Source organism: Delphinapterus leucas, chromosome 4, assembly GCF_059928025.1.
Source record: "Delphinapterus leucas isolate spDelLeu-1000000601 "Yukka" chromosome 4, BTC_Dleu_Yukka2, whole genome shotgun sequence".
Lineage (NCBI taxonomy): Eukaryota > Metazoa > Chordata > Mammalia > Artiodactyla > Monodontidae > Delphinapterus > Delphinapterus leucas.
In genome coordinates, this window is record NC_143132.1 from 120,915,814 (window position 1) to 120,943,366 (window position 27,553).

Consider the following 27,553-nt stretch of genomic DNA (forward strand, 5'->3'; position numbering starts at 1 on the left):
CATGTTTCTTAGCAGAAAATGATTGTATTATGGTTTTCTGTCTTTGGATAATAATTCTATTTGGAATAATTTATCTATTTTATAATATAGAGTAATATAAATAGTATTATAGTAGCATTTATAAGTTTTAATGTTTTTTTTTTCCCCCGCAAAGAATGACTTGTGTCTCAGTTTCTGCCTCGTTCTGTGTTTCTCTTTCCCCTACCCAACCTCCTCCTTTCCCACAGAAAGTATTTCTGAAAAGGGGTGGAGAAAAGTGCCCCAAATTGTTTCCTTTATTCCAACCATAGGTGCCTTTGAACCAGAATGTTAGTATTGATGGTTCATATTACAGAAATACCAACCGAGTTCCTTAAATGCTGATCCCTAGAGGCTGTGGAACTTGGAGTATTTTGCTGCATGACAGCGTCGACTCCACTGTACAGGACCTCGGGGAGGAACGCTGTCCAGATTTGCTCCCAGAGTCTCCTGTAGTTCAGCTTTGAACGTGTGAGCTTGTATGTGTGTGTGTGTGTGTGTGTGTGTGTGTGTGTGTGTGTGTGTGTGGTTAGAGGAGGAGAAGAAGATGGAATGGATTGTTCTGATGTCTTTTTATCTTTATTATGGATACAGGAAAAAAGGTCTAAAGAAACTTTTTAAAGTCGTGGCAGACGTGTTCCCCATCCAGAAGCAGCCTGATACTCAGGGTCAAAGATATTATTTAAGGCCATACAGTAAATGGTGTTGGAGTGTTTGATGACAGTGGCATTTGCCAAGATGTCTGATTGTTCAGGTGTGGATTAGTGTATTATGTGTATCACCTTTGTGGGTTTTTTTTTTTTTACCGCTTTCTTTTGGTGCTTTGCACTTAAGCCTCACTATTTGCACTTAAGCCAGGGTGGGGCAGGGAAATGGATTGGAAGTAAAAGTGATATTTGGCTCACCTGTTTAGCCGCCTTCCAGCACCTGGTAGGAAGGTAGAGGGACGGAGGCAGTGGTGGTCCTGATGAGCTCTGAAGATTGTCTGTGCCATTTGTTCTTTCTGTCCCACTCCCTGTTCTACGTAGTCAACAACTTCCTGAATATCCTTTGCTTTCTGGGCACTTTGTAATTCCCCTGGCCTTCCTCTAGTTTGCAGGAGGGCCCTAGCTGTCCAGCCTGTCTTCTTGAAGTCCCTGCCCAGCAGGCAGGCCCTGACCTTCCTATCAGGGGAGAATTTCTGGGAGAGAGGCCCCTTCCTAGGCTCCATCTTTATGATAGGAAAGGAGGTTGGTAAATTTTAATAAATAGAATGAATTTGTTCCTAATTCTTGGGAAGTCATCAGTACTCTGTATATATATATATATATATATATTTTTTTTTTTTGCGGTACGCGGGCCTCTCACTGTTGTGGCCTCTCCCATTACGGAGCACAGGCTCCGGACGCGCAGGCTCAGCGGCCATGGCTCACGGGCCCCGACGCTCGGAGGTATGTGGGATCTTCCTGGACCGGGGCACGAACCCGTGTCCCCTGCATCGGCAGGCAGACTCTCAACCACTGCGCCACCAGGGAAGCCCATTACTCTGTATATTTTTATCATTGTTAAATATATGATAAATGTGAAAGGTCCTTATGAGTTATATGCCATGTAAATATTATTTTTCCTTTTTCTTCTTCTTCTTCATCTCCTTCTCCCTCTTGTTCTTTTTTCTGTTTCTGTGCCATTGTTCCTCTAGGCATGTAGTCTGATGTTGTGCTGTGGAGAAAACAATTCCTCGGTTCTCGTTCCACAGTCTGACGTACACCTCACAATGCCGAGGGCTCAGATGTTAACTTGTCACTGAAATCATGCCAGAGATATTAACAAATGAAGTTGAGGAAAGTCTGATTACAGATCTGAAGTGAACCTCCATTATTTCAGGATGGAAAATTATTTTTTTTCATTCCTTCTTTTATCTCTTCATTTGTTTATTCACCCAACATTTATGTTGTGGGAAATACTAAAAAGATAAGTGGGACATGGCTGCCTTCAGATAACTTACATTTTAGCAAAGGAGACAAAATGATGAACTCTAATCCAGATTGGTGGCCAGAAGGATAAATTCAAACCATTCCTTACTTTGTGGGGTCCCAGTGCTGCCATCTTTCACTTTCATAGCTGGAGCAGGGACCAGATGCACCAGAGCCCAGAGTTCTGTGAAAATGAGCATAAGGTGCTTCTTTCTTTCTTTTCCTCGTTCCCACAGGCCAACAGAACTCGGATCAAAGGGCCGGTGAGGTTTGGTATCTCCCCTGATTAGGAATCTTTTGAAGTAGGAGAGTTTTGTTAAAAATGATCCCTACAATTTAGCATTGGCTGCTGTAGCAACAGAGTTGAACTGCTTGTATCTGATAATTGATGAATTATCTCAGAATGTGGCAGGTGCTCCAAGGGCTGGGGTGCCACGAGCCCAAGAGGATCCCAGCCAGGTCTGCAGTACGTGGCCTTATTAGGAAAGTGGAACTTTCTCTGCTTTCAGCATCTGTCACAGACATTATGGAGAGTGAATTCTCATGAAAGACATTCTCCGTTGTCCGCGATAATCAGTTTTATTTTTGCTAAGTTTCCCAAAACGCCATGAAGCAGTTTCAGGTTCATCTAAGAAACGGCAACCCTAGAAAAGAAAGCAATTCTCAGTTGAAGATGTACTTCCTGCTACCTTCATATTAAAAAAAAAAAGTTAGAATTCAGTTTATGAAGTTTTTTTAAGTAAAAAAATAGTTTTTAACTTTTAAAAATATAATTTAATAGCTTTTTTGTTTGTTTTCTCTGAGATGAGAGAAAGCATTTTACTAACTGAAAGAATCCAGACTCAAAAGACTTCATAATGGGACTTCCCTGGTGGTCCAGTGGTTACACTCTGCACTTCCACTGCAGGGGGCACCGGTTCGATCCCTGGTCGGGGGACTAAGATCCCGCATGCCTCGCGGTGCAGCCAAAAAGAAAAAGGAAAAAGGAAAAAGACTTCACAATGTATGATTCCATTTATATGATATTCTGGAAAGGGCAAAACTATAGGGACAGAGAACAGATGAGTGGTTGCTACAGTTAAGGATCGGGGAGGGGCTGCCTCCACAGGAGAGGCACTAGGGGGTTTGGGGGGGATGGCACAGTTCTGTGTCTTGCTTGCAGTGGCTGCTTCACAACTGTATTTGTCAAAACTTAGAACTGTACAGTTTCACAGAGTGAATTCGACTCTAAATAAAGATAATAATAAAGTAAAAGTGTCGCACAGAAAAGACAAAACACATTCATTGTAGTAAATGTTTAAAATAATCAAAACCAGGAAAGAATGTATGCATCACTTATACTCTTACCTAAAGAGAGCAGCTATGAAGATGTTGGTGATTTCTCTCCAGTCTTCGTATGTATCCATGTGTATTTTGTTTTCTAAAACAAAATTGGTAGTAGAGAATACTACTGTTTGTTATCTCTTTTTCTTAATATATTGGGAAGTCATTTATTTATTCTGTATCAGCCATGGAAGTTGTGCTGTGAGTTTGGACATATCTATTCTAAGCTGCCTGGAATCCTTTCTCCAACGTTTCTGGACATAAATTCTTAAAATACTATGAGCCACACGTGCCCACAAGACTATAGATTATTCTGCTGTTACAGCTTAAAAACCAACACAATATTTGCTCAGTATCATAAAGGGCGTGTTTACAACTTTACCGGAGGAAATGGAAAATTTGAGTAACTCGTAAGAAATTGAGAAACAGGCTTCGCAGTCCCTATTTACCCCTCTGAAAGAACAATTCCTTGACATAAAAACAGACTCTTGGCTTTATCTGAGGAGAGTATTTCGTTGTATTATTTATTTAAATATGAAGCTGGGGGACCTTCTGCCTCAAAGATGATTTTAACCTCGAGGGCTTCCCGTCAGCCCCCAGGGCCTGGAAGAGTCTTAAGTGAAGAAGCCTTCGCTCCCTCTGCGTTGTTGGGAAATGGTTATTATTCCCAGGCAGACTCAGCACTGCTTTTACCCCCATCCTTCCCTTAATTGAGGCTCAGTGGACAGGAGAAAGCAGCTTGTCAAACAAAAATGCTGACTAAGCCCGGCCTCTGGTTGCCAGGGCAACAGGGACAAGGGGAGAGGGCTTGGGCAGGAGGCCTCAGAATTCTTTTGGCAGGTCTCACAGATTTTTGTTGGGCTTGACAACCACTACCGGGTCTGGCCGGCCAGCTGGCCGGCCTCTGGCAGCCATTCCTGACCGAGGGCCCGGGGGAGGGACACACCCGGCTGTGAGCAGCGCTGGTCCACGGAAGGTTCTGAGGTCTGTTTTTTGTCATGTGAAGAATAGCTATTTAGAGACGTTAAAAAGTGTCATATCATAGCCTAAGTAGTGGCTGCTTCGTAGAGTCTTGCCTTCAGCACCTGGGGCTATAATTTCCTTTTAGAAAAGCATTTCAGAGAATTAGGTTTCAGGATTGACTGCAACATCAGAGGTCATGTTGTCCACCCAGGGTGTGGATCCCTGTAGAGTAACCTGGCTGTCTACGTTCATTCATTCATTTGTTCAGCATGCTCTAGGCACTAAATGCACAGCAGTGAATGAATAGGCTTGGTCCCTACCCTCAAAGGGCTTCCATTATAACTGCTGTCAGTGTTCTATTTGCCTACAAGTCCCAGAAATAATCCATTTTCTGAACAATACCAATTCTTTTAAAAGGGACCTGGGGCTTCCCTGGTGGCGCAGTGGTTGAGCGTCCACCTGCCGATGCAGGGGGCATGGGTTCGTGCCCTGGTCCGGGAAGATCCCACATGCCGCGGAGCGGCTGGGCCCTTGAGCCATGGCCGCTGAGCCTGCGCGTCCGGAGCCTGTGCTCCGCAGCGGGAGAGGCCACAAGAGTGAGAGGCCCACGTACCGCAAAAATAAATAAATAAAAATAAATAAATAAATAAAAGGGACCCTTTTGAAAGATATTATAAATCAAACATTTAAATTTTTTATTTATTTATTTATTTTAAAATATTTTTTATACAGTTTTTAAAAAATTTGTATTGAAATACAGTTGATTTACAATGTTGTGTTAGTTTCAGGTACACAGCAAAGTGTTCAGTTATACATATATATATTCTTTTTTAGATTCTTTTCTATTATAGGTTATTACAATTTTAAAATTCATTTTTAAAGGTTTTTTCATTTACAGTTATTACAGAACATTGGCTATATTCCCCATGTTGTACGATCCATCCTTGAGCCTGTCTTATTCCCAGTAGTTTGTACCTCCCACCCCTCATCTGTGTATTACCCCCAACCTCTGTACTGGTAACCATTACCTTGCTCTCTATACCTGTGAGTCTGCCTCTCTTTTGCTATATTCACTATTTGTTGCATTTTTTTTTGATGCCACATATAAGTGATATTGTACATTATCTGTCTTCCTCTGTCTTATTTCACTTAGCATAACAGCCTCCAAGTCCATCCATGCTGCTGCAAGTGGCAAAATTTTGTTCTTTCTTATGGCTGAGTAGTACAAACACATTTTTTTAAATGGAGGCTCACGAGGTTTGCACAAATGCAAAGCAGCTTCATATTTCGGATCTTGCTAGGATCAGAGGTACGAAGAAATATTCCACCTCGAAATCCATTCAGCAATTTTTCTTAAGTAAAGAGGAGACTATCTAAATTATATACTGTTTTCCTTAATTCGATTCTAAAGGATAACAGAGATTATGGAGCAACACAAGATTGCTATATACATCCTGCATTAAAAGAGCATGAAACAGGCCATGGATAATAATTATGGACTCAACAAATGTCTTCCCCGAAGTGTCAGAGTTTCGACAGTCTGAGTCTGGCAGCTGAGCTTGTGTGATGAGGTATTTCCAAAAGGGAGGCTCCAGGAAATGTGACAGTGAATTTCTAGAATCCTTTAGCACAGAGTTAAAAAGAAATTTACACTGGGCGTGTTTTTTTTTTGTTTTTTTGTTTTCCTTATAAAGAAGGTAAATAATTCAGTATTCTGCCTCTGAAGTCCGGGGAAGTTTCGGCAGAGAGAGCAACTTCTCTGCACCAGAATAACTGTTTTAATGTTAGGATTTCAAAATATTGTCTTTTTTTTTTTTGTCTTTCATTTGTTTCTACTCACCCCACCCTTTCTAATTAAAACAGTACAATCTTCCATTTTTGTAGCATCCCTGGCCACACATACCTAAATCAAGCCGGCACCCTCAGAAGAGGTTATTGTCTTTCCTTTCAAGTACATTCCAGGGAGGGCCAGGGCTGGCTGGCGGGAGGCGCTCCCTTAGCCTGGGATGGACAGGGCTGCAGGATGCTTTCAACTGCTGTTGACTTTCTCACCTCCTCTCTTGATTTATTCCACAGGCAGGCTGCAGGCCAGTGGGGAGCTGGAAGGAAAGGAGGTTTGAAGTTTGCTTCCAGGAACACCTTCCTCTTACAGATGGGCCTTTGTCTTTCACACCCCTCCAGCTATTTGACACACCACCCCCTCCCCCAGCCAGTAGGAGAGGGTGCTTGTAAACCCGCATGTAATTATTCGTTTTAGGGAGCTAGATGGAAGACCACAAACTCTGAAAGAGATTCTCAAGCCTTTATTTTGCAACAGTCTTTCCACCCCCAGCTTGGATGTAGAGAAAAGATAAAGTTGTGGTGGAGCAGGGTAGGGGTGAGGTTACCAGGGGCAGCTTTCCAGATCTTTCTGAAATTGGCCTTTAAAATCTGAACTTATAACTTTGCTGGATGTGCTTGTGAATTCCCAGGACACTAGCTCCACCCTTATACGTTGAAAAGGATCGGAGACTATGTCCAGTTCCATCTCTTTTCCAATTCAGAGAGGGAAACTGTGTTCAGGACAGTGAAACAGGCCACTTCATTAAATCCTCTAAACTGCCCGAAGGAGGGGGGTTGGTATTTCTGTTTTATAGCTGGGAAAACAAGCTCAGAGAAATGAAATTACATGCCCAAGTCCCATAGCCAGTAGGTGAAAGGGCTGAAAATTTGAGGTCTGCCGACCTCAATCTTTGGCTTTCCTCTCTTTGCCACTGTCTGTGTAGTGGCTATGACAACAGACTCTGGGGCCAGATCCTGGGAAAGTTGCTTAGTCTCTCTGTGCCTCAGTGCCCTCATCCATAAAATGGAGACAGTTGGGTTGTCAGGAGGATGAAATGAGATATAGTATGTTAAAGCACTTAGGACAGTGCTTCACAAGTAGTAGGTGATACGCAAGTATTAGCTAACATCTCCACCTCCTAAAACATTTAACACCATGAGTAAGTAGCTCATTCTAGTAACTGCCTCACTGTGCCAGGTTCTTGATAAATATGCTTTTTAATCTTTGTAACAGCCCAGCAAGATAAATCTTATGTCTTTTTTAATTTTTATTTTTCTTCAGATGAACAAACTGAAAGGTTAAAAATGTACTCCAAAATGTTATAGCTAGGGAGTAGCTCAGCTGGGATTTGAGCTTTCATCATTCTGAATCCAAGGACACTTTTTCTCCTGTGCCAAGCCCTGGTCATATCCAGTAGCATTTAACCCTCAACAACTGCTTGAAAATTCCAGTGGCCAGTAGCCCAGAGAATTGAGAAGCAGCCAGTTCTATCACTGAACGAACTACTAACTACAAAGCCCTCCATCAGATCTGCCTCCAGTCTGGGGTAGAAGGAATCTTCCTTCTTCCATGTGGCAATCAATAATAGTTTGAGAGCCATGGAGTGCCACAAGTCTCTCTTAAACAGTCCCCTTGCTTCTTCGTAGGACATGACACTCTGACCGCTTCCTATCCTGATTTTTCTCCTCTGGTCACTCTTTGTAAAGATCGTGACAAAGTGTAGAACAGCCTTGCACGTGGAGATTGGTGGGTCTAGAGAAGGAGTGCAGACGACTTGAGTTGGAAAGAAGGTTTGGAGCATGTAGATATCGGGGAGATGGACCCCACGAGGCTTGGCCCTTCTGCATCATTTTCTGTTGGAGTCTGTCTCCCCCTCTAGAATCCTTGAAGAGGCAGGACACTGTCTGTATTTTTCACTGCTGTATCCCTGTTGCCGAGAACAGTACCAGGCACCTGGTAGTCTCCATAGTATTATTTTTTTTAACATTTTAATTAAATTTATTTATTTATTTTTGGCTGTTTTGGGTCTTCGTTTCTGTGCGAGGGCTTCCTCTAGTTGTGGCAAGCGGGGGCCACTCTTCATCGCGGTGCGCGGGCCTCTCTCACTGTCGTGGCCTCTCTTGTTGCAGAGCACAGGCTCCAGACGCGCAGGCTCAGTAGTTGTGGCTCACGGGCCTAGCTGCTCCGTGGCATGTGGGATCTTCCCAGACCGGGGCTCGAACCCGTGTCCCCTGCATTAGCAGGCAGATTCTCAACAACTGTGCCACCAGGGAAGCCCTCTCCATAGTATTTTTAAAAAATAAATACAGGAGCAAATGAATGAATTGTTGTGGGGACTGAGGGAGACAGTTGACTGAGATTTGGAGCTGGGAGAAGGGGTGACGGCATTAGGAGAAAGCTTGACGTCAGCAGGAAGAGCTGCTTTGGGGCCGGGTGAGGAGTGTACTGTGAGACATGGAGTTTCAGACCCCAGCTGGATGCGTTATTTTGGACTTCAGGGGTGGGAAAGGGGCAGGTAGTGGGTTGCTGTGGTTATGGTTGTCAGGGAAGGCATCCTGGGAAAGGTGATGTAACAGAACCCCTAAGGGTGGGGGGATATGTCTTGATGAAGAGGGACCCAAAGTACCGCGGACTTCAGGAAACTGAAGACTTGTTTGGGAGGATAGGGTGGGTGGGAGTGGAAGGGACACTGGGAAAGGATATTGCTGAACTGGAGTGGAGGTGGGAGATGAGACAGACCAAGGGGCTCAGGTGTGCCTCCAGCTTAGCGTTTGATATCCTGCCTGCACTGGCGGGAGCTGGGGAGGGAGCACAGGGTTAGGGCAGCTGCACTGCCAGCTCTGAGTTGGAGACCTGAGTCTTGTCCTAGACCAGCCTTGTTCAACTGTCCCCCTGTTTCCACGTCAGTTCACTTAGTCCAGTGCCCCATCTGCAGCCTTTGCTTCTGATTCTCCTTCAGTCTTGACTCCCTCATCTTGGTCAGACTAAAGTCAGTTGTTTGCCTTTCATTTCTGCCTGGGCAAGGGCAGCGGAGGTCACGTGGCAGCCAAAATCATACTGCATCTGGGGTTTAATTTTATACTTAAATTTAGTTTCTTTTTTTCTTTTTAAAATAAAAATCCTCCTTTCTTTGGATGGGGACGTGTTAGTGAGGTTAGTTCTTTTATTTCCAAACCTTAGATTTTGTATTGCTATTTCAATTTATAAACAGAAATAGGAAACTGTTTTCATTCAAGAAAGGCTAGACCTTTAAAAATTCTAAATATGGGGATTTCTCTGGTAGTCCAGTGGTTAAGACTCCAAACTTCCACTGCAGGGGGTGCAGGGTCCATCCCTGGTTGGGGAAGTTCCACATGCCATGCAGTGTGGCAAAAAAAAAAAAAAAAAATCTAAATATGGAACTATTATAAAACATAATTGAGTGAAATGAAACTTATCACCATTCTCCACTTATATTAAAAATCAATTTTATGTTATACAAAAAGGTTTACAAACCGCTCCTTGGTAAAATTGAAAAAAAGTTATATTCTTAGCCTTGCCGACTCATGATGAATTTCACATTTGGTGTAATCCTTCCAAGGTGAAAGTTGGCCAGGAAAAGGTGTCAGACCACTCAAAGTGGATCAGTTCCATGTGGTAGTGTGACTTTTAAGATTATTTATTTTTGTTTTTGCTTTTGTTTTGTTTTCTGGGATTGGAATATAGAGCATAAGACGATAATAATACTTAGTTCACATTTACTAAGTGATCTCGTGTGCCAGCACTGCTCTAAGTACCCTATATGTGTTACCTCATTTTATCACCACAGCTGCCCTATTGGGTGGATGCTGTTATTATCCTCACTTTACCAATGAGGAACAAAGAAATTAGATAACTGGCTGGGAGATGGCATGGCCAGGGTTCAAATCCAAGCATTTGGCCCTGGAATCCCTGCCCATGACCACTCTGCCCTCCTGCCCATCTCCTGTGTTGGGAGCAGGAGAAACACCATGGGATCATTTCATTAGGATGGAGTTTGAGCCTGGCTAGTTGGGATCTATACAGTAGACTGTTGTTTTACTCATACTTGTGGTTGAAGATGAGAATTGAATGATCTTAGTTAAGTTTTCCTTTTATTATTAATTATAATTTAAAATATTTCCATTTGAATTCCAGCAATATTTTTCATTTCTTCATTGAGTGAATATTTATCAAGTGCCCACTATATGCCTGGGTTGTTATACACAGTGGGGATACAGAAGTGAACATGACAAATAAGATCCCTTTCCTCTCTTTACATTCTAAAGAGAAAGACAGACAGTAAATATATAAGTTGCCATCAAGAACACTGAATGTAATCTCTGACGAGATGGCATCTGTTGAGACAGACATCAGTGAGGGAGTGAACTTCAGGAAGATCTGAGGAGAGTGTTCCAAGCAGAACGAACAGTTGGAGCAGATGCCGGAAGTGGGAGGAGCAGGTGCCGGAAGTGGGAGGAGCAGATACCGGAAGTGGGAGGAGCAGTGGGGAGGGAGTGAAAGAGTGAGGGGGTCCTGTCCAAGACAAAGGAGGAGACGTGGACAGGGCTGTCAGGCAGGCTTTGTGGGCCGCTGTCCAGGTGGGATAGGGAGCAGGTGGGTTTAGAGCCAGGGGCCAACATAACCTTCACAGTGGCTGCTGTGACTTAAGAATAATCTTAGAGTAATCTCGAAGAAAGTGTTGCCCCCTCGGAAAAGTTTCTAACTCAGACTGGCCTAATTTATATTGCAAAGTTAGTTTTCAGGTATATTCAACACCTTTTCTGTATTCTCTCTCCCAAGTTAGTCATTCGGAGGCGAAAATGATAGTGCGAGCCCCCTACAGGCAGAACAGAGCATTGCCTCTTATGATGCCCTGGGGGCCAAGCCCTCAAAGTAGTTAGGGAAACATCGATGCTGAGGAATGGAACTTCAGTTATCTCTCATTTTAAATAGAGGGGACAGGTGTGAAATGGCACCATGAAACATTTTCCCTGATATATAATAGTATAGGTTCTTCCAGCTTTGGTTATTATAAATAGTTCTTTTGAATTTCATTTATATATTTAGCCACACACAAGCATTCTTTTAAAATGCATATTGTATCTATTTGACATATTCCCAGAGTAATTTAAATGAAGAGGAAAGCTTAAAATATCAGAAACTAGATATTTTTCTTATAATTTAAACGTTTTATTTTCATATGATATATCATTAGAGATGACAAATAATTCATATATACATTGTATCTATATTTTTTTCCCCAGTGAAGTTCCAGAAATGATTCTTATTATATTGAAATGCAGACCACCTGGAAACTGAAAATTCAACTAGTGTTCTTAAGATATATGGTGATAAAATTGTGTCACATGTAAAGAAATGCAGCAGTCTCTTCAAGCTGTATGTTTAAATGGGTATCGGTTTAGGGGTACACTCCACATTTATTCAGAAAGTTTGGAGAATTGGAATATTCTAGTTAGAGTTGATTTTTTTGGTTAATGAAGGTTATTGCCCAAAGGATCTTTGCATTTACAGTTTATAAAGGGCTAGAAATTATATCATTGACTAGCTGTCTTCAGACTGTGTGTATGAGTCTGTTTGAGAGGTTGGTGGCCTCTGTGCTCTTCACACCAGGTCCAATCCCTGTTATTCCTGTGTGTGAGGCCTCCGGGTACGCTTTGGTTGGAAGATAAGATTTCTAATGCACACTGCCTACCACATAAAAACAACTATAGGAAATAATTCAGTTTTTCTAGATTTAGTCAGAAGGTACTTCCAAGATTGAGATTAAAAATCCCCCTTAAAAAAAAAAAAAAACAACTCCATTTTTTGGTTTGCTTTTTACAGATTACTGAATAAAATTTGTTAGTTAAGCATTTGATTATTTGCAATCCAAATGAACAGAGGTGAACCAAGAGCCCTGTCTAGACAGGGTATTTATTTCAGTATAAGTTGACAATGCAGTTTCTTATCAATCAGGTCTTCACGGTTTATAAGAGCTATGCTACCATAACTCCTCAGAACAGTATAATGAACTCTAATAACCGAAAGCTTTTATGGCCGATGATTTCATTAGACTTGTCTAGACAGCAGTTAGTCTCTAAAATCATTGTGTGTCGGGGCTGGAAGGGATCTAACACAGACACTGTAGCTTAGATGGTCTAAATATTCTGTTTGCCATGTAGCCATGGTTTTGGGGTTTTGAGGGATGGTGAGGCCAGTGATTCAGCCTGCGTAGTGGGAAACCGATAGGCATAAATATGCCGAGGGCCTAACTTTGGTTTTGGATGCACGTATAAGTATATAAAAGTATTATTCTCTGGAAACAGCAGTAAATTTGAAAGGAATTTGATGTCTGGTCATGTTTGTCAAAATGGGAGAGACTCCCTAGAGGTCATATCTAGAGAAAGTAATTGCAGTCAGATTTGTAACCTTTTGGATTGACTCTCCTTGGCAAAGTAACGCTAGCTTAAAAAAATGCTAGTGTTTTAATTTTTGCTAATGAAATCCACGTGCTATCGAATAGTTAATTGTCAGTGGGATTTGGATTGGATGTGCATGGTTCCCCAAACTTCAGCCATTTTAGTCAACAAAATAATTAGTAACATAGAAAAACTGATTGACTAACAAGCTTTTAAACTGGTTGTTCTGCTCTCCTGGTTATTGATATAAAACTGCCAGATGTGACAATGCAGAGCCAGAACTCTGTAATCCCACTGCTTTACTGGCCTATAAGCGGCAAAGACCAGAATGTACCTGCTAGTCCAGAGGAGTACTGATTGACTTAGATTTGGTCTGAGCACCTGGGGTAAAAATAGCCTTGTCTCTGAGAAAGTGTCTTGAGAGGCCCTTATATGATTTGGGTTTCTTTAGCGGGGGTGGGTGGGTACACGGGCCTCTCACTGTTGTGGCCTCTCCCGTTGCGGAGCACAGGCTCCAGACGCGCAGGCTCAGCGGCCGTGGCTCACAGGCCCAGCCGCTCCGTGGCATGTGGGATCTTCCCGGACCGGGGCACGATCCCGTGTCCCCTGCATCGGCAGACGGACTCTCAACCACTGCGCCACCAGGGAAGCCCCGATTTGGGTATTTTAAGCAATTGGATGGGTTAGATAGTTGCTATGTAAGTGCCTTGAGGGCAAATATTGCATGAGCGTCTCGTTAACTTTGTGAATGTGAGAAAGTGACTTATATCTATAAGATTTCTTCAGAGAAAGAACACTAATGATTTCCTGATGATTTTGACGTATGAGGAATAAACATAAAGCGCTTTTGTGTTTGGTGAAAAGTTTTTATGCGAAGCATCCTTTGCTCCGATCCTTATGACAATGAAAGAATCACTGTTGCCTCTCCCTCGGACTGTCACCTCTCTGTAGGAAGCCGCCCTCTGTAGACAGCTCCCCATGGAAGCCGAGACTCTAGCCACGGTTCAGGCTGCTGTCAACCCACCCGCCATGACTCCAGACATGAGATCCATCACTAATAATAGCTCGGATCCTTTCCTCAATGGGTAAGTCAACATTTTAGGGCCACTTATTTTTGCTTTCTTTATTATGTGGTTTACAGTATAACAGATCTTTGTTTATGTTGGGAAAAGCTGGGGAGCTTGGAGGATGGGGTTAAGATAGAGGGAGGATGTGGAGGGAGATGGCAGGAAAAAAAAAGTGGAGGAAGAAGTCATCTGCCTTTTTTTTAAAAATCTCAAATTCAAAAATTGGTGCTATGGCATGGAGTAAACCCCTAGTCAATAATTTGAAAATGGGGATGAACTTAACGATTTCAATGGGATGGTGTTGTATAGTAATTATTTAGAAGAATCTTGTGGTTTTATGTAGCCAACAGGGGATAAAAAGCATGTCATATGGCAAATAAGGGAGCAACACAATTAAGAGGTGATGTTTGTGGCGCAATGTGAATAAGGTCTATAGTTTAGTTAATAGTATTATACATTGTCAATTCCTGGTGTTGAGCACTGTACTATGGTTGTGTACCATGTCCTTGGGGAAGCTGGGTACAGGATGCACAGGAACTCTGTACTCTTTTTACATCTTCTGTGTGATTCTAAAATTATTTCACAATTTAAAATTTTAATTAAAACAAAAAGGTGTTGTTTTAAAATATGAAATATATGAGCAGAAGGAAAAGGAGATTGAACCAGAAATATCTTCATGAGTAGAAGTAGTCAACCTTAATTGTAGCCTTTTAAACCCAAATAAAAGGCAGTTTTCTATTCCCTGTGTCTTTTCTGCCCTTGCAGAGTCTTCTGGCAAACAAGCAAATACAGTTATGAAAGTTATTAAAAATAGAGAGAGAGATGAAAACAAACAGTAAGGGAAATAATGAAAGAAAGGCATTTTTAAATGATTGATTTAAAACTACTTCAAACGTACAGAAGAGTATAAAGAATAACTTAAGATTTACCCATGTACCCAACTCCCACATTTTGCATATTTCCATAGATCTTATTTTTTTTAAATAAGTATTACAATTAATACTTAAACCCTTCCCCACCACCACTGAAATCCATTTCTTTCCCATCTTCCCTCCCTAGTGGTAGCCATTATTTGGAAATTGATGTGTATCCATCACACCCATTTTTTTTTCTTTTTTCATCACACATTTTTATATTTCTTATTGCCTGTTAATGTCTGTATCCAGAAACAATATTCAACTTCGTTTTCAGTTTTGAAAAAGTGTACATAAATGGTATCATTCTCTGTATGTAGAATGGTGTTCAAATTGTTATTTTGAGATGAAAAGGGAATCAGTGTCAATTTAGTATGAATGGCCAGGTTTTTTTTGCTTACAATTTATTAATTTCACTGACACAGGGATATATGTTTCAAAATTAAAAGGAAATGCAAAGTCCACCTGCCTTTGTTATCTGAAGATCGGGCAGATTGACAGAACTACACTAGTTGAGGATCTTCATGACTGTATTTTAATTTTGAAATTTCTTTCCGTCTTTTGCTCTGCAGGGGGCCATATCATTCGAGGGAGCAGAGCACCGACAGCGGCCTGGGGCTAGGGTGCTACAGTGTCCCGACGACTCCGGAGGACTTCCTCAGCAACGTGGATGAGATGGATACAGGTAGGAGCCAAGCCTGCGAGGCCTTGCAGTAGGTTTGCACTTTTAAATCGTCTCTTTAGTCATCTCAATTCGTGTTTTTTTTTTTTGGCTACACCGCTCAGCATGCGGGATCTTAGTTCCCTGACCAGGGATGCAGCCTGTGCCCCCTGCATTGGAAGAGCGGAGTCTTAACCACTGGACCGCCAAAAGGAAGTTCCCTAGTCCTCTCAATTCTAAAATCCAATGAGAGACACTTAACCTCAGCAACAACGTAAACTAACAGCTGAAAAGCCACTGGAACCCAGGCACTATTAATAAACTCTAGCCCCTTCCCCATAGTTTATACAAATATAGTTGTTTTTTTTTTAAATTCCAGGAGTAGCCTTTTATTTTATTTTATTTATTTTTTTAACATCTTTATTGGAGCAAATATAGTTTTATATATGGGCACAGGATTTTAGTTTCTGCTTTTTTCTTGTCTCTCCCTCCCTCCCTCCCTTCCTTCCTTTTGCTTATCCTTGCTTCATATAGCCCTTTCCTCACAATTGCATTAACATACCACTGTCTGCTTTGCCATTCTTCCACAATGGAATATTTATGCTTTTTTCTAGCTTTTGGTTGTAATGTACAGGCCACCAGTATGCAAATTTTTTCATGTGATTAACTGCATTTGGGAAGTAATTGGCAGTGGGCATTTGGAAAGTTAAGCAACTCAGAGGATTCTAAAATGTCAGCTCCAAATCCTAACATGGTAACAGTGAGTGTCCTCCCTCAGCAGTTAAATTTAACATAGTTCCTGGCCTGCCCTGCTTTCAGGCTAGACCTCAGCTGGCTTCCTGGTTACCTCCTTTTCACCATTTCTCTAGGAGCGATGCCTCCAAATTTGGTCTAGACTTAATTATCAAAGTCCTAAACTCCCAGAAGATATTCTGAAGCCAAAATTAAATGACAGCTGACAACAAGGACCTACTGTATAGCAGAGGGAACTATATTCAATATCTTGAAGTAACCTATAATAGAAAAAAAATCTGAAAAAGAATATCTATATAAATATCTATATCTATATAAATATCTGTATCTATACCTATATCCACATCTACAGATGTACAACTGAATCACTTTGCTGCACACCTGAAACCAACACAACATTGTAAATCAACTATACTTCAATTAAAAAAGAACACCCTGAAAATGGACTTAAAAAAATTAAATAATAGTTGATGTATCCCCTCTTTGAAGCTGTTCATGCAAGTTTCTCCTCCATCCTCACTGTTGAAAGAAAATCGTTCTGTGATGAAATGATTGCTTTCCCCAGTGCCGTTGTCCAGAGCGCCCGTGTTTGTTACCCTCTGCTCTTCGATGACTGCACTTCGTGCTCTAAAACTAAACGATTGGTCAGACAAAAGTCAAACTCGGCCAGAAGGTTGGAGCAGCTGTTCCGGGCTCTCCGTGCAGCCCGTCATCTACTTGTTGAGAGAATTGCACAGACTGTCTTGTGAGGAGTCACACAGGAATAGTTTGAACTGTTTGTTTTGTTATTCTTCAATTTATTACTTCAGCCTTCTCCCTCCCTTCCTGCTTCCCTCCCTCCCTCTCTTCATCCCTGTCTTTATTTTTCGGTGTGAGGTTTATCTTGCCCTCTTCAGACCTGCCTGATGAAGTGGCTCCTTCCTGTGTTTAATAATTGTTTGCTTTCATCTTTTAAACACTGGGAAGCCAGTAAAGATAAAAAGCAAAGTTAAATAAGAAATGACTCAGGAGATCTAAATCCAAGCTTGACATTTAAAAATAAAAGAAGATGGATTCTATTCTATGGCTTTTTAAAATGACATTGAGTGGAGAAGTAGGGAATGTTTTTGAAGCCAAAATGTAGAATTAAGTGGTGTCCTGAAAAGAGCATAGTCATTGCAGTCAGGCAACCTGACTTGGATCTTTGCTTCTCTACTTCTTAGTAATGGCTTTGGGTAAGTGACATAACCTCCCAGGGGCCTCAGATTTCTCACCTATAAAGTAGGAGTAATGTGCTCATCTTGTAGAGTTGTGAGGGCTCATGAGGTCACAGAGCTTGGCACAAAGTTGTCTTCTCCTCTTCTCCTCCTTCTAAGAAGGATGAAGTAATGTACAAGTTGGTCTTGTTAAATGTTAGGGTTCCAGGTTAACCTGGTGTAGTGAGTGTCAGCCTGTTGGGTTTAGGGTCACATCTGTGAAGCCTTTATAGGGAGTGGGCATAAACCCCCTCAAGGGGAGAAATGTAATTACTTTTTCAGGAACAAGATGAGGAAAAGCTGAGCTCAAGTGTGGCTGGCAAAGATCTAGTAGATGCACTGATCACATGCTGACCACATGCTGAATGGGAACAAGCCAGCTGAACACTCCCTTTGCAAAATACACATGGAAACAACAGCTGGACATGGTGTGAGGATAGAGTAGAGGGAATAACAGGAGCAAAGGCTGGAAGTCACCCACCCTCCAGAATATTCTGCAATAATCACACCCTTTTAAGAATTGCTTGGGTTTTTTTTTGTCTGTCCCACTTTTCACTCATTCATTCATTCATTTTTATTATCTATGCAGATATGCATCCTTTATATTTTAATTGAGGTATAGTTTCCGTATAATATCATATAAGTTACAGGTGTACCATGCAGTGATTCACAATTTTTAAAGGTTTTACTCCATTTATAGTTATTGTAAAATATTGGCTATATTCCCCATGTTGTACGCTATGCCCCACTTTTCAAATGGATAAAACTGCAAAGACCCAAAAAATTACTACGAGGTTGCAGAGTTGCTCCAAAGAGAGAGATTTTAAGATTGTTAACCTTATCGAAGAACCTTAACTAGTCTCCTCATGCTTTCCATGCCCGAGGAGAAAGGATAAGAGGAATTCTTTAAAACAGAGAGATTTTATTTGGTTAAAAAATGAATTCTTGACTTATTAAAAAGTTAAAATGGGACATCAGTAGAGATGAATAATTCTAACTGGAGATGAAGAAAAAAAGGCATCCAGCACTTTAGATCGGCTGATTTTTCAGGGCAGGTAGTTTTTTTAAGCCTCATTTCCATTTGTTACACTCTAGTGGGTAGAAAAAAGTTATTTTGGATTTTCTTTTCTAAACTAATGTTTTTCAAGTCAGTAACACAACAGCATTGAGGTCATGTTGAACTCGATTTAACTTTTAAAAATACTGCCTTTTGCAATGAAAATCCTATAAAATAGTCCTAAGAGTCATTGATATTTTATGAGTTATAGAAAAGCCATCAAGTTTTACTATCACCAAAATGCAAGTTTGAGTATTTTTCCCTCATCACTCAGAAAAATGTAATTTTTCTCCTTGGAAAATGCATGTGGTTAAAATGAGTTTTCTCCTGTTTTGCTCAGAATAGTGGAATTCCTAAGCAGGCTTTTCAGGAAGGCTACCGTACTTGTAGGGCACAAAAGCTAATTTAATACGTTTCTTAAAAGCGATTCCATGGTGAAAGCTGGCCATAGTTTTCAATGCACTGTGAGGTGTGACTGTGAGGTGTATTTCATCCCTTCAGAAAATTGGTTGGGGTTCTTGGAATAAGCCAGTTGCTCTGATATTATATCATTAACTGTGATTGAGTTCCCAGGTTTTTCTTCCTCTCAGCACAATCAACAAGCAATGCGTTTTTGTATTTTCCTAAGTGTGTATGTATGAAAGAAGCCCAGAGCCATAGATGTGTGGTAGATATTATATGGCACCTAACTCCAATTTGTGAAGGTGCTATAATCCCAATTTCAGACAGGTGAAGTGTGTCTAAATAAGGTTACACAGCTAAAAAGCTCTGTCTCCTGGCACAATTGTCCGTACGTTTTCTCCTATACTATCATTCATGAAGAGCATGTATTCCACATGTTATATCCCGGACACTTAACTTTCCTCTGGAACAGCATTCTCTCAACTAGGTTCTATAGACTCTAGTTCTATTAGGATATAAATTCGGCCAAAATTGCATTCGATGATAAAATGGCTTTAGGTCATAGTGGCTTAAGCAAAATATATCAGACTTCCTTATTACAAGACTTCTCAGAACCTTAGTAAGCTCCCATGCACTGTGACTCATATGCATTGTGAGAAGCGTAGATACTTGCGGGATGTATGTGTGTGTGGAGTGAGGGGGGTGAATGCAACACCCACTCTCTAAAATACTTTGAAAATGACCCCTAGAGTCATCAATGAAGGTAGCTTTTTAACAACGTCGTTAAAAGAAACTCCTCACTACTCTCTTTGAACATAAAGAGGGATGATATGGGCAAATTTGAGCTTACAGTTAAATCATTGGATTATAGCTCTGTGATAAGGTTTTTATGACAGGCAGGGCCTCTCTACTCAAACCAGCTCTTCATGCCTTTGTCATGGGAAGTCACTGATTGTAGGTCAGATCCACAGCACCCTCATTTGCTCCTTTCCTGTTTCCCTGGATTTACCCATTCTGGACAGTGTCTACCCAGAACAATGAAAGGTTCACCTGGCATCTCTGCATCTCTTAGGAGTGAGCATCTCCAATTCAGTTTCAGTAATGTGGAAGCTGAACTTTTGCACAGAGATGAAATATTTTAGACCTGCAGCAATAAAATCTTCTGGTGGAATGTAGACACAGTGGAAATGAAGATGAGAGTTATGTTGACACTTGAATCTGTCCCTCTTTCAAGAGCTCTAAAAAAGAATTAAAATGGTTTCATTTCATTCTGTTATAGGAGAAAATGCAGGCCAGGCACCCATGAACGTCAACCCTCAGCAGACCCGGTTCCCTGATTTTCTTGACTGTCTTCCGGGAACAAATGTTGATCTAGGAACTTTGGAATCTGAAGATCTGATCCCCCTCTTCAATGATGTAGAATCTGCTCTGAACAAAAGCGAGCCTTTTCTAACCTGGCTGTAATCAGTACCACTGTAGCTTGGATGCAGCCGTGACCTGACATTTCCTGGGCCTCTTGGAAAAAGCGATGGAGCAGAGCAAGTCTGCAGGTGTGCCGCTTACTGCCTCCGTGACGCATGCTCCCTCCTTTCCTTGTGGCCAGTTTAATCATTGCCTGAAGTTGATTGACAGTAACGTAAGTTAAACATAAATAAACATTCTATTTTCATTTTCTGCAAGCCTGCCTTCCTGTGATGGGTTATGCAGAATTGTTTCAGCAGAATTGATTATGCAGAATTGCTTCTCTGCTGCCCCATGACTAAGCTTTATGGGTGTTAGCTGAAATTTATACATCAATTGATTATAAACCATGAAAAGCTGACCACAGGCAGTGACTTCTGACAGGCGGCTCGGTCCAGGAAATGTACACAAAATTCAACCTGATTTACAGTTTCAAAAACTGTATTGATGACATTAGTACCAAATGCTTTAAAAAATATTTAACTTGAGCTTTAAAAATCATTGTACAGATAGTAAAATTCTGCTGTTTGGAATACAATGTAGTCTGGGATCCATGCTGGTCCTGTTGGTTCTTATTACCCTGTATTCACAAAGGCACACACAGTCCTATTGTAGTTTATCCTTTAGCATTTTACTGCACAGCATCTAGCCAGCTAGTCCTTCCAGCAGGAGAGTAACAGCAGCGTTAGTCACAGCTCCTACACTAAGATCTTATGAAAGAGACCAGTTTGGTACTAATTATGAACATCTATTAAACAAAGTTTTTAAAATTACAAGTTGGATTTTTTTTTAAACTGCAGCTTAGAACTCAAATGTTTATTTTATGAAGCACTATCATTTTGTAGCTGATGACAAAGGGCAGTCAAACGTTTTTGATAAATCAGTGACAACTGTATCTCTGTCTTTTGAAACCGTTCTGAAAACATCAGGACCACATAGCTTTCAACCTGATGGCACACACAGTAAGCTGTTGCTTTTAAAATTCCAGAGCCTTGTTGGTTTTGCTTCTTTCAAGATTTCAAGGGTTTAAAATAATCTTATCTATGAAACTGTTTGAAGGATGAAGCAGATCTCTGACTGACATGTAAAAAAATGCCCCCTGAGGGTGTATGGTGGAGACATGTTTCTGAAGTCACTAATGTTGATTCCTAAGTATATTATCCTAACCTTGTTTGCTACAGTTGGTATAAAAAGGCATGAAATATGTACTCAATACCTCTTATGTAACCAAAACCGTTTTTTATTAGCTTTTAAGGACTGAGAGAGAGCATTGGGCTTGCCTGGCATGTACCCTGCCTGCATTGCCAATGAAGTCCTCAACTGTTTACTATTTTGAACGGACATTATTTATAATCTATGAATTTAATATCTTTTTTTGAGAGACATTAATAATGCAGGTCTCTGAGAGGAACCTTTCCATTCCCAAGGGGCTTATTTGCTGGGGATCTGAGATCCTTTTCGATCTACCAAAAGATAGATGGCAGAATACATCTTATCTTGTTGGAAAGAAAGCAAGTGTAAAGGTCAGAGATGAAGTAGTAAAGTTAGGGAGTATAGTGGAAAGGCTGTTAGGTGTGAAATGGAAATAGACAAGCTATAGTACCCCAAAAGCAAGACGAGCAGGAGGTATGAGGTGCCCCCAAAGAGCAAAGCAACAATTTTCTCCTACAGTCTTTGTACCAAAAGACTGTTGTAGAAGAAAAGAAGGCTTCGGTGCACTTTATGTGGGAGAAGGAGGGGCAGGGCTAGTGTTGTCCTGTCTACGCTGATGTTAAGTGTGTAGGCGGACAAGACCATAAACCTACCATTGCTTCCAACACAATGAAGTGACTTTTTTCCCCTGAAGGACCCATGGTTTCTGTTCCTCTGATTCCTTCTCTCTCTCTCGAAGCGCTCTGAGAGAGATGGGGGTAGATGTTTCTTTTGCTACTAAATTGGAGGGAGCACTATTTCTTTTCCTCTTGTGTTAGCAATAATTGCAAAAAGCATTGTACATTCTTTCTAAGAAAAAGCAAAAAAAAAAAAAAAGACTCAAAAACAAGGGACCTAGTAAAACTGAGCAGTGTTACTGTATTTTTAAAACGTATTTTTATAGACTCATTTTCAGGTTATTAAACATAAAAGAAACAGATACCCCTCTCTTTTTAAAGCAGTTAAAACATCGACGATTTGTATTATCAATTTTTAGATGTAATTTCCTAGTAAGCTTGTGGCATTAGAAAATACTAGAAGAATTTTTTTAGTGAAATTAGTTGGAACATTTATTAATGAACATAACAACTATTTTTCCAGAATTAAATATGGACCCTGACTACGTGTTTACTAATAAATGAAGCCAGATATAATTTTTGTTGTTATTTTTAAGGCTATAAAATATGGCCTTTGTTAAAGAACACTAAAGCTAGAAATCTAAAGTAAGAACAACTCTTTAAAGGCTCTTTCCTATTATTGTAAGTGTTAAAACCCCTGCAGAATTCATGATAAGGTGCTATTTATACTATATTTCTTATTATAAAAGAACTGCCACAATATCTCATCTTTTTAGTCCTAAATCAATCAATTTCAACATTTCATCCAATAATTTTGCCGGAGAAAAGGCAGATTAAAAATTGAAATTGAAAAATAATTTCAGAGATCTTTCAAGGTTTTTATTCCCCCTGATAAAAGACATTTTCTTGAAGTAAATACATTGTCAAAACTTATTTGCAATTCTATGAAATCTTAGTAATTGTTAGCGTTTCACCATAGAATTTAGGATGTGAAATGCCATTTCTTTTCACTGATTATACAATATACATGAAAACAGAGTAAAACATTTAGCTTGCTGGGATGCTGCTGACTCCAGCTTGGGAGAAAAGCTCTCTGTAGAAGAAGGTGATCTGGAGTGAGTTCTGTTAGTGACAAGTTGTGTTCTCATGACATAATTGGAAAGTAACTTCCGAAAGTGCCACTTTTATGAAAAATAAAAGCTGTTAAAAGGAAATTGTAGATTAATTTAATTGGGAAAATGGGTGATTGACAGAGACCGTTTCCCTAACACACTACATCATTTATGTGTTAGTATTTTAACTTTTAAAAAACTTATTTCTACATTTTGTAATATGACATATGTGTGTTTATTTTTAATTTAGATTGCTATACATACAGAAAGTATGCAGAAAAATCAGTCAGCTCAAACCATTTTAACTGGAGTTTGGTACTGGTTTTTACTTCTCTGATTCTGTATAAGAAAAATAAATACAGTTGAATTTCCACTTGGGGCCTTTATCTCGTCATTATTTGTGTGTGTTCCTTTTGCTGAGGGCTTTGGGTGGTACTGAAGAAAGGCTTATGTAACCCTCCTGGCAGACAATGAAAGAAATAAAATTCTGTAGGCAAACATTTTTTTGGCCCAAATGCCTGGTCTTAAATATTCTAAGTATCCACAGAATTCTGGTTTCTACTTTATTTGAAGTAACTCATTGAGACTTTATTTGAAGTAACTCAATGAGACTTTAAAAACTATATATGTATATGTATATATATATATTTTTTTCTAAATCACACAGTCCTTCCAACACCCTCACAGATTTGACTGAGACATCAGAACTATAGGATTCTTAGGAATTCCTCTGTTATTAACAACAAGCTGTGGCTTCTCGTCGAAACTAAAAAACAGCTCATCATTCATTCTGAGTGTAGGCTTGTGACAGTATATTTTCTCTGTCTGTTGAGTCCCTTGATCCTTGCCGTGGTGATACCTTATGAGGTGAGGGCACTCCTAATAGCAGAGTGTTTTTAAGCAGAAGCATTCAGCTAAACAACAGAAAGAAGAGATCCTGGTGGACACAACTTAGCCACAGTCCAGAGTCTAAGTCTCAAGCATCGTTTTAAAAGCTGTATTTCATCATCATTTTTTTTTAAATTTACTTTTGGCTGCATTGGGTCTTCGTTGCTGTGCGTGGGCTTTCTCAAGTTGCGGCCAGCGGGGGCTACTCTTCGTTGTGGTGTGCCGGCTTCTCATTGCAGTGGCTTCTCTTGTTGTGGAGCACGGGCTCTAGGCACGCAGGCTTCAGTAGTTGTGGCTCCTGGGTCTAGAGCGCAGGCTCAGTAGTTGTTGCTCTGCAGCATGTGGGATCTTCCTGGACCAGGGATCGAACCCGTGTCCCCCGCATTGGCAGGCAGATTCTTTTTTTTTTTTTTTTTTGCTTTCAAAATATAATCTAATTAAATATTGAACAATACAACGTTAAAAAAGACAATGTATTATGGAAAGAGAATCACACAAAGCATTCATTTTGTATATGTCCTTAACACTGTTGATAGTATTTCTAGCCCAGAGTCACTGAGTTTCAAATATATGTCCTGCTTCCAATACATTTCAGTCAATTCTGAGTTTTCTTTTTCTTTTTTTTTTAACCTCTTTATTGGAGTATAATTGCTTTACAATGGTGTGTTAGTTTCTCCTTTATAGGCAGGCAGATTCTTAACCACTGCACCACCAGGGAAGTCCCTCATCATCACTTTTAAGGTACCGGGGGCTCATACCCGGTACCAACAAGTATAACGTAAAAAGTGAAAGTTCTCTATCTTTCAAATCTCACGGGAGATCAATGGATTTGTGTCGTGCACACAAAGACAGGCTCTTTTCTTATAGCATTTTCGAGAGTTGAATACTTAGACAGGAAGATGAGAAACTGATACTTTAATATGACTCTAATCCCCATAAATAGCACCATTTCAACAAGCATGTTCGTTTCTGCTCAACCAAAGGGCCTGATATTTCCACTATTAAGATTACGGACTGTTTCCAGAAAAAGGGCCCCTCAAGTATCTTACCTGGGTAATGATGATGTGCCTAGTTCGGCTATAAATGGAGAAAATTATGGGATTAGCAGACATTAAACACCCGCACTCTAGGAGAATCCATTTATGGAACTATCATAGAGTGAAGTAAGAGCTTCAGAGAATGAGAACAAGGGAAAGATTCATGGGGAAAAGTGAGCCCAGCACATTCCATGCAGCACTGAAGGTCCTGGAGAAGGGTGGGTGTGGGAGCTGAGGAAGGGCAGGTGTGGGCAGTCTCCTTTACAAATTGGCCCTGGGCTTCACTTCCTACAACCAGTTAAGGAGGTCAGTACCATGTCGCTATGAATTAACATCTTGGCCTTAGCCAAGTTTCTAGGGTTGTGCAACTTCAGTTTCTTTACATGTAAATTGGCTATTACAGTTTTAAAAAGGGGGTTACAAAGAGAGAGCGGTGAAGATCAAGAGAAGTGACTTATGTAGAATACTTAGTAATTCAAAAATGGTCTATAAGTGTTCATTTCCTTCTTTTACTGGTGAGCTTTTCCAACTCTCTTCTTCCCAGGCCACATTTTTCTCAACAGCATTTACCGCCATCTAACAGTAAGATGTCACTGTCTCCCCCCATTAGCCTGTCAGTGCTGTGAGAGCAGAGATTTTTTTTTTCTTTAGCATGTAGCATCTTGAACCATACCTGGTACACTGTTCAAAAATATTTTCAGAACATCTGTTGGATGAATGAATATGTTTGTGAGAATTTGTCTTTCACACTGCAACCCTTCCTGTGGACGGCGCCATCTTTGATTGACTTGTTTGCGTGCACTTCTATGTCTTGAATTAAAGAGGCTTCAGGAGGGTTTCCCTGGTGGCACAGTGGTTGAGAGTCCGCCTGCCGATGCAGGGGACACGGGTTCTGTGCCCCGGCCCGGGAAGATCCCATATGCCGTGGAGCCTGTGCGTCCAGAGCCTGTGCTCCGCGACGGGAGAGGCCACAACAGTGAGAGGCCCGCGCACCGCACAAAAAAAAAAAAAAAAAAAAAAAGAGGCTTCAGGAAAGTGTTCCTCAATGGGGAAATACTAGAAAAAATTGGATTCTTTGGAAAGATGGCCAAACCTGCCTGCCTCAGAAATTATTTGCTGAGTGATCAGCTGGGCCGAGTTGCCATTAGAGGGCAGCAGATGGCTTTGTCATGTGTGGTGACCAACTCCAGGAGAGGCTGGGGAAGAAGGGGGACATCACGGGAGCAGGAAATAGAAGGACATACAGAATACTGATATTTTTGTTAACCTTCTTTGCACTTGCCTATATATCCCTTGCCAGGAAGAGCTATAGCTTTTGAGTGAGAATAAAGTTATTTTTAAGTGCATAGGAAAAAAAAAAAAGGGAAAAATAAGGCATTCTCACAGCAAGGTTTATAGTGGAGTCAATGGATCACCTGCCTCAGATTATCCTAAGATGTCAGCGTAGAATGTGACTTTCCCTGACTTCCCGAATCTGAACGAGCCTGAGGGCTGGGAATCTGCATTTATTTAGCAAACTTCCAGGTGATTCTGGTGGGCTCTCAAGTTTGAGGACCGCCACACCTGATGAGCAGTCTCTAAACTTTTCTATCATGGAACCCCAAGGTAGGTATGTTTGCCTGCTCATTTCTCTATTTGTAAATTATATACATAGATGTTGTCCTAATGTATCTTGTACATTATAAAACATTTCACAAAAATGGAGATTTTGAGAGGTTGAAAGAACATATATGTTAAATTTGATATATGAACTTCCCACGCCACATTCTGGATGAGAGGATAAGGATAATTCATGCTGATGAAATGTCGTTTCTCTGATCTGCAGACTGATTGTGATGGCACAGTATTCATTTTCTCAACATCAACGGGCATGAGGCAACATGATTATCCATAGAGGTTTTCTTTCTGCTCCAGAGAGTCACTGGGAATTCTCTCTCTCTCCTTCTCCTTCTCCCCAGAATTCACATTTGGTGCTGGGGAAAGTTGTCACGTTCACCCTCTTCCCCAACCTGATGCCCTGAGTGCAACTTATGCGTGGGAAACTGAGTGTGGATTGGTCGTTGTGTCGGCATCATAGAGCCCAGCAATGCCCAGGTACTTACACACACACACACACACACACACACACACACACACACACACACACCCCTCTGGGACCACTTCAAGATGGAACAAGTTGCAAAACCATCTGCTTTCTCAGGTCAAAGATCTCTTTGAGAATCGAATGAAACCTATGAATTTCCTCTCCAGGATGGGGGTAAAAATTACTCATCTGACTTCATACACCATTTCAGAGGGTGTGAAATTTTCTGGAATTCTCAAAGTGGGGACTCTGAGCCAGCAGCATCAGTGTTTTCTGGGAACTTACTAGAAATACTTCACCCTCAAAGCCTACTGAATCAGAAACTTTGAGGTGGGAATAAGCCCTCCAGGTATTTTTGGTGAATATTCAAGTTTGGAAACACTCCAGAGCAATGGTTCTCAAAACTGCCTCCTTATTAGAATCACCTGGTGAGTTTAAGAAAAAAAAGCACTGATGCCTGGGCTTCAATCTCCTTTTTTTTTTTTTTTTTTGTGGTACGCGGGTCTCTCACTGTTGCAGCCTCTCCTGTTGCAGAGCACAGGCTCCGGACACGCAGGCTCAGCGGCCACGGCTCACGGGCCCAGCCGCTCCGCGGCATGTGGGATCTTCCCGGACTG

The 27,553-nt window shown here is 40.9% G+C and overlaps 1 protein-coding gene across 2 annotated transcripts in view; it reads left to right on the forward strand.

The window, feature by feature from the left end:
• WWTR1 (WW domain containing transcription regulator 1) overlaps positions 1-26,741 on the forward strand; it is a 134,357-nt gene extending 107,616 nt beyond the window's left edge. Inside the window, exons 5-7 of one of the 2 annotated variants that reach the window (XM_022582732.2) lie at positions 13,449-13,582; positions 15,051-15,163; positions 19,866-26,740. In XM_022582732.2, coding sequence (XP_022438440.1) covers positions 13,449-13,582; positions 15,051-15,163; positions 19,866-20,050 — 432 coding nt within the window. In that variant the 3' untranslated portion in view covers positions 20,051-26,740. Of the gene's footprint in view, positions 1-13,448; positions 13,583-15,050; positions 15,164-19,865 lie in introns of both variants that reach the window. The other variant, XM_030761536.2, reaches the window with a different exon arrangement.
• Positions 26,742-27,553: the final 812 nt, after the last annotated feature.